Below are 7,443 nucleotides of genomic sequence, written 5' to 3'. Positions count from 1 at the left end.
CAAGTCAATTCAGTATGCAGTTGGACAGCCAGAAAAAGGATATATGTTAAAAGAAAATTCTTAGTATTATGGATAGGTGACACCACTTTCACAGAGCTGGGATAGCAATTGCTGAAGGCTTGAGGAAGTGGAGAGACATATATATATATATATATATAATCCTTAGAGACTACAAATTGGTGATTCCTAACAGTAATAGTTACTAACCAAGTTAAACAAAGGAGGGGGGGGAAAAGGCACCGATCCAAACAAAGTATATGGAAAATACCGCACTAGAGGATGCCTAAAGACAAAAGTAAATCCTCCTCCCTCCCACACTGTGACTTAAAGTAAGTCAATTTAACAACTTTGTCACTGTACGACTCTATTCATCCTGAAATTGGGTACACCAATTTTCCTTTATTATTGCGTTAGTTTATTTGAGGTGTTCCCCCACCAACACATGGTTTATTTTGCATGCTACAATAAAAATATATATTTGAAGTTTTTCCAAGGCAATTACTGGAGTATTTAAGCCCCACACAATAGTTATAGAAATAAATGTTTCCTAAGTGGCAATATTCTCTCAACCTCCCTTGTTTCCAGAATGCGTCTTTCTCCCCACCCTCCCCATTGTATTTCCTCCCCTCTAATTTCCCCCCCTGAAGGTTATCCTGGGAAATGCCATTACTTTTCTGCAGCGGCTGCTCAAAGCAGGACACCATCTTCTAATCCTGTTTTGACACCCCGTTTTATCTTGCACAGAACAACTCCCACTAAGTTAGTTAGGTATACCTGTGTACAGGCTGTAGAACGGACCCTCAGATCTGCTGTTTACAGTGTCAGCAGAATAGTTTAAATACCTTCCATTCAGAGATCAGTTCTATGGCATATTATTTATCTCTGAAGAAAAAGCTCAATTTTTAGTACTAGCCTTGAGTTGGATATAATTTAAAACATATTTTAATTGTATGTTCCTTATTTAGAAGGGAGAAGGACATTTTCTTTTTAGTCTATATAATTTGGTTGCTGATGGCAAAGAGAATTTAATTCTTACAACCAACACTGATCGATAGCATTAGATACTGAAGCCTTTTCTTAGCCACACAAGACCGTACAGACTTTTCCCATATCCCATCCGCCAATTAGCTTAACCCCAAAAGTGGAGAATTCTCCAGAATATGGTCAAAAGACGAGATCATAGTTATTTATAGACTTTTGAGTCTTCGGCATTCGTAAGGTTGTCAACAAATGTATAAGGCATTGCCAATTAGCAGAAGTTCAGTCAGAGAACAATATTTTATCATGGTCAGTTTGGCTCAGTTTGTAAATGCCAATTTAAAAGGCTTCACATTATGAAGGGAGGGGCAGAAAAGTTACAGGAGATCGTTCTTTCACCTATAGCTCTCTAAGGATCTTCACTCTTGTATGCAAGCCACTCATATCATCCTAGACTTCTTCTCAGAGACTATTACTGGTTTTCTTTTCTATTGCCATACTAACTTTTAATCAGAACGTATTGCTAGAACCAATTAAATGGTCATTCACTTAAACATGAAGTTTCAGTCACAAGAAAAGAAAGTGTTAATGTATTTCTTGACCATCACAAAGGAGACCAGTGGCTCAATTTTCCTGGTCTTCCTCCTCTTAAAGAGACAAAAGATAATCTAGATGGACTCATCTCTTTTCAATGATGGAGCCTGACAGTGAACTTTTCCAAAAATAAGAATTCCTTAACTGATGCAACCTGTAGTGTAGAAAACAGACTATGTGTACTGTGTTAAACTGTGTACTGAACCTGTGCAGATAACTATTGCCTACTTGAGGTTAGAAAAACAAACTCAGGATTAAGCAGATTGGACACGAGTGTTCAGATATGAAAGACTGATATATTAAACATTCTACTTACTCCAGCCCTCTACAGACTTTCAAGTGCTTGTACAAAGACAGAAATACAAGGTTACTAGACTTTTTACATTTATGAGGAATAATCCTGGTGTACTAAATCAGGAAAAGCTTACATTCATGTCAGTAGGAGTTTTGCTCAAATAAAGACCTTTGAGTTGGGCCAAAATTTTCTCATAAGAAATCAACCTAAAATAAATGGCAAGACAGTGTATTCAGAAAAGTACAACGTTCTGATTTTAATGACTTTCAAAGAAATCTTATTTACACAGTGAACACAGCGCATTCACATATTCAATATCTTACAGCTCCCTGTAAAAAAAAAACCAAAAACCCACATTTTATTAAAACGGCAGAAGTTGAATTTAGTTTTACAGTTTAAGACACTGAACCATGACTATAACTGTAAAGCATTCAATGGGTCTCCAATTTCATGGTAAATTTACATGGTAGTTCCCTGTGAACAAATTGGTTTTGGAGGTGAGGGGGAAAGAAAAAAGGAGTAAGATTAAATAGCAGGAGGGTGAAAAAAGCTGATGCTTTGCAGAAACATCAAGTGTTTTCGTAAGCTGACTAGACCCTTGGCTAAGCATTTAATAATACGTTTTCCCACATATAGATGTTAAAAATGATTCACATTGGGTAGAGGTCACATATACAGACTATCTAGATCAATACTAATGGAACCTTAATTTGCATCAGCTTAAATAAATTTAGAAATGGATCTGACACACAGAGTTTGGACTTGGATCCAAACTATTCCAAAATTTTAGAGGGGTTCAGTTCTCAGGTTCTAACGTAGGCCAATCTCTAATTAACATCTCCCTTAGCTGACAGCTCAGAAGTGATAATCTTTTACCTATGAAGTGAGGACAGCTTAAAAGAGATCTGAGTATTCTTATCCCTCTGTGTCAACCCCTGCTCTTCTGATTACCATCACTAAAGATATGTTTGAATACACAGATGGTTCTTAAGTCAAACTATTGAAGTGTTTTCCGGTCTTTTCAGAATGCAAATCAAAAATATTGTGCAATTTTATATCACAGCATACGTCAAAACTAAAATGGTATCCCTCCTGTTATCTGCCTGGCAGTCTGTTCATCTGTGCTCTCCTCCTTCTCTTTTTCACGATCTTTGTTCCAATCTTTAAGGCCTTCTGGGAGTGAAGTATCCTCATCTAGACTGCCTGTGCCTTCAACAAATTCCTCGTAAGTAGATTTTTCTGCAAATGGTCTTGGGCCAAGTAGTTCAACCATATCACTTTTATCTATTATCTCCTTCTCCAACAGTCGTAAAGCAACCTGAAAATAGCAACAAATTATATTACACAAACAGGTACAGGATGTATTTGCTTTCTCACATGAAAGAGGGAGAGCAAGCACTTCGTGAGGCAGTCTGTGCTTCAAAATTCTATGCTGGTAGATTTTAGGCGGAGAGCTGGGATTTTCAGCAAGGTTCACTTCATGCTGTAAGACCTTCAATGTGCATGAAAGTAGTTGAGAATTTTGCACTTTTAAAACCCGGTGAGTATCAGGTGCAGTGCCTTGAATACCACTGTTGCTCAACGATGGCTGCTTCAGAATAATGCTGCTGCTGCTAGACAGCTCTGGAGAATGTTACAGGGATTTAATAATGGATAAAAGGCCAGCTTCTTAGTTGCTCCTGTATCTTTGCTCACCAGATCATTAAAAGGCACAATGGATCGGAGGTTGACTTATGTTCAGAGTATTCGCCAAGCTACAAAACAAAGCTATTACTGGCTAAGTTTCACTCTGCAGAATATAGCATGTACAGTACCAAGAGGAAAGTGGTATAAGACTGTAGGTTGCAAGCTTCTTGGGCAAGTGATGTCTTGTACAGCACTCCATGCTTAAATAAAAAGCATAAGCTATGACAAGGACAACACACATTTCTTTGGAATGTACTTAAAAGAATATTTCATCATAGAAAAATGAAACATTATGAAGTAGGAAGGGAGAGATTGAGAAGAGGGATTAAATATTAACAAGGAAAACAAGAAAGCTTACAATGGTTTAATAAACAGGAAATAGAGAAGTGTGATTGACAGACACTTGGCTCCTGTATTCTCATTGTTCATTACACTTAAGATGAAGTTTTGCCAAACTTTATAACTGTCCCTTTTGATGATGAAACACTACTGCACAGTCTGTCTTTCTTGGCGTGGTAGTCAGCTATACCACTCTGACAGAAACCCATACAAGTTATTGTATTCTTGCAGATAAATCTGTCAGATAATGCACATCCAAGAAAACTGTTTTGTCCTTGAAAGATCAGTCTGCCTGGATCAGAGGTAAAGCTTATGGAGGAGGGGAACCTGAACTGAAGTGGGATCCCCAAGATGCATTATTTCCAATCTGTGAGCCCTGTTACCTAAAATTTAAAAAACGTTTCATAAGGGAGGAGAAAAAGAGGAAAGAATTTTACATGTTCACCTTCCATAAGATTAAAGTGAAGTTTTACACCATACTCTTCCAAATACCTACTGTCTCCAGAACCTTGATGTTTAATTTTACCCTTTTACTGTTTCTTCCCCACCCCCCACCAGCTATAGGGTTTGCAGGAGAGAATTCTGTCTTTGACTCTGCAAGAAAACTTGCTAACAGAACAACCCTAAGTACAGCTCTGAAGATACTGGAACAATAGTGCACAATATGCTTTTTACACATCTTGTTGCATATTAGCAAGTACTCAACTTATTACAAGGACATTTGAATGCTTTATATTGTTGAAGAATTTATTGGTCCAATACTCAACATATTTATGTGAATATCTATGCATATTTATCTATGTATTCAGCTCATTCTGACCATTTTAACTAGTAAACTTGACATTGGTGATAAGAGATTATAAAGCCTACCTTCTCCACACATGCTTTCTTCTCCATCAAGAGAGTTACTGTCCTTTCATAGGCACTGTTAATAAGATTTCGCACTTCTTCATCAATCAGTCTTGCAGTTGCCTCGCTGTAAGGTTTCTCCAATACCATGTCCCCTTGATGCGGGAGATCAAAGGAAATCTGCCCTACCTTTTCATTCATGCCAAACTGAACGATCTGAAAGATGAACAGTGCAATAAGTGGAAGACTTAGATTAGTGTAGTACTGGAAAATAGAGCATCAAGCAAAAGTAACCTATTTATAAATTGAATTAAAATATATAATTTATTAGAATGAGAAAATAGCATTTTTTCTATAACACACACAACAGTAGAGTTAATTCCCTCTTTTGTAAATCACTAACAGATTCCTTCAAGTAGGAGATTCATAGTTATCTATCTTTGACATATTTCGAAAAGATCTGTAAACAGCCAAGATGCATTTAAATGCTCACTATGTTTGAATGTTTCTGAGTTACAAAAGTATCATTGTATGTAGTATTGTAGCCATGTTGGTCCCCGGATATTAGAGAGACAAGGTGATATGAAAGAGGTGATATCTTTTATTGGACCAACTTCTGATGGTGAGAGAGATAACCTTTCAAGCTACACACAGCTATTCTTCAGGTCTATGTAGCTCGAAAGACTCTCTCTCTCACCAACAGAAGTTGGTCCAATAAAAGATATTACCTCACCCGTGTCTCAAAGTATGGTAATTCTGCTCTTTTCGAAAGTTTTCCACAAAAGTGTTTAAAATTTTTAAATAGCACGTAAATGACACGTAGTGTGTTGAGTCAGGAGTACATTTGAAATTCAGTTCAAGACACTCAGAAGGTAAAAGTATCACCATCCTGTAAATGTACCCTGGAATAGTAGGAAATATCTTCCTGACCCCATATGCTGATTAACTAATTTCCGCACATACCTCAGTGCACATAACAAAATTTATTCCGTACATGGATGGAAAAAATTAGAGGGAACATTGCTAATGGCCTCACTCAGCTGTGTCTTTACATTAATAATACCACAATCACCATTGAGAAGTCTTGTTTATTATATTAAACACTGGAATATTAGCCTTCTTTTCATCCTTAGATTTACAGCATGTGGTGCATTAAACACATGGTTTCCAGCTATTAACTACATACCCATGGATTCAGTCTAGTTGAGCAATCAGGACTCTAACGTATATAACCACGAGAACGTGTCCACAAATCCAAACTTGTAAACTAAAATATTAAAGCCATTTTCTAAATGTGCAAAGAAATTTTGCACTTGAGTGTAGCCATGTCACATACACATTCCTGCAGAGCAGTCAGCTTTGATTTGATCTCTAGGCCATTGAATAATGTATATGATGCAATGATCACAGCCCAGCCATCGATTATTGCTATGGGCAAAAACAGAATACAGATGCTTAAGACAAAGTGCCAATATCATGCAACAAATGCATACCACATGACAATATAGCCTTGCACAATAAAATATGGTCTAAATTCTGCAACTAAAAAACCTGGCCAGCAAGCCAAAGTGTGCTCTTCTTCAAAGTTATTTTGTATTAAACAATTTAGTGGGAAACACAGAAAATAACATATCCTATTTGAAGTACAAACCTGAGCATATGCACTCTGAGTCACCTTCTTCAAGTCATCTTGGGCTCCTGTTGTAATTCTTCCGAAAAAAATTTGTTCTGACACGCGTCCTCCCAGCGTCATGCACATTCTGTCAAGTAACTGCTCTTTGGTGTAAAGGTATTGTTCCCTGGGTAAATACTGGGCATAACCCAATCCTCTGCCACGTGGGATAATAGATACCTTGGTTTAAGGAAAAAAAAAAAAAAAAAGACAGCTACTTACCTTTTCCGTAACTGGTGTTCTTTGAGATGTGTTGCTCATGCTCATTCCATATTAGGTGCATGTGCTTGCCACATGCACCGGTGCGGGAAGTTTTTCCCTTTGCAGTATCCACAGAGGACCGGCTCTGGCACCTTCTGGAGTGGCACCCGCATGGCGCCGTATAAGGGGTGCCACCAGCTCTCTCCACCCTCAGTTCCTTCTTGCCAGAAACTCAGAGCGGGGAAGGAGGGCGGGTTGTGGATGGACACAAGCAACACATCTCAAAGAACACCAGTTCCGGCATTGGTGCATGTGGTGAGCATACAAACCTAATATGGAATGGACATGAGCAAGCACTTGAAGAAAACCACAGCCTTCAGATTTAATGGTAAGCTTAGAATTTGTGACAGGATAGGACTTTAGACATACCCCTTTCAAACTACGAAACAGACTTACGAGGAGGATGATCCTAACCAGGGATACCAACAGCTAAGGGAAGTATCTGGAAAATACTTATACCTGGGATACAGCTATAACGTGTCCTAATATTTTATTCAGCCAATGAAGATTCAAAGATACTATCACCAAATCAAATTTACTTGATTTAAGTAAGGAACTTTAAGCCCTTTTAGTATTAAGTGTCCTGTGACAGTGTACAGGACTCTTGACATCCTTTTTCCATTTATTGGCAAGGAGGGTGTCCATGTTTAATAGTCTAATTCAGGGGTCGGCAACGTTCGGCACGCGGCTCACCAGGGTAAGCGCCCTGGCGGGCCGGTCCAGTTTTATTTACCTGCTGACGCGGCAGGTTCGGCCGATCGCGGCCCCC

General features: G+C 38.4%; 1 protein-coding gene across 1 annotated transcript in view; it reads right to left on the bottom strand.

Moving 5' to 3' along the window:
* Window positions 1-1,848: 1,848 nt before the first annotated feature.
* AFG3L2 (AFG3 like matrix AAA peptidase subunit 2) overlaps window positions 1,849-7,443 on the bottom strand; it is a gene marked incomplete in the record, with an annotated part of 43,640 nt that continues 38,045 nt past the window's right edge. The window contains 3 exon segments of the mRNA XM_034762585.1: window positions 1,849-3,185; window positions 4,763-4,957; window positions 6,393-6,593. Of these exon segments, the coding sequence (XP_034618476.1) occupies window positions 2,943-3,185; window positions 4,763-4,957; window positions 6,393-6,593 (639 nt within the window).

This window comes from Trachemys scripta, chromosome 2, assembly GCF_013100865.1.
Source record: "Trachemys scripta elegans isolate TJP31775 chromosome 2, CAS_Tse_1.0, whole genome shotgun sequence".
Classification (NCBI taxonomy): Eukaryota; Metazoa; Chordata; order Testudines; family Emydidae; genus Trachemys; species Trachemys scripta.
Note: the sequence above shows the minus strand (reverse complement) of the source record. Positions and strands in the feature narration are given on the sequence as shown.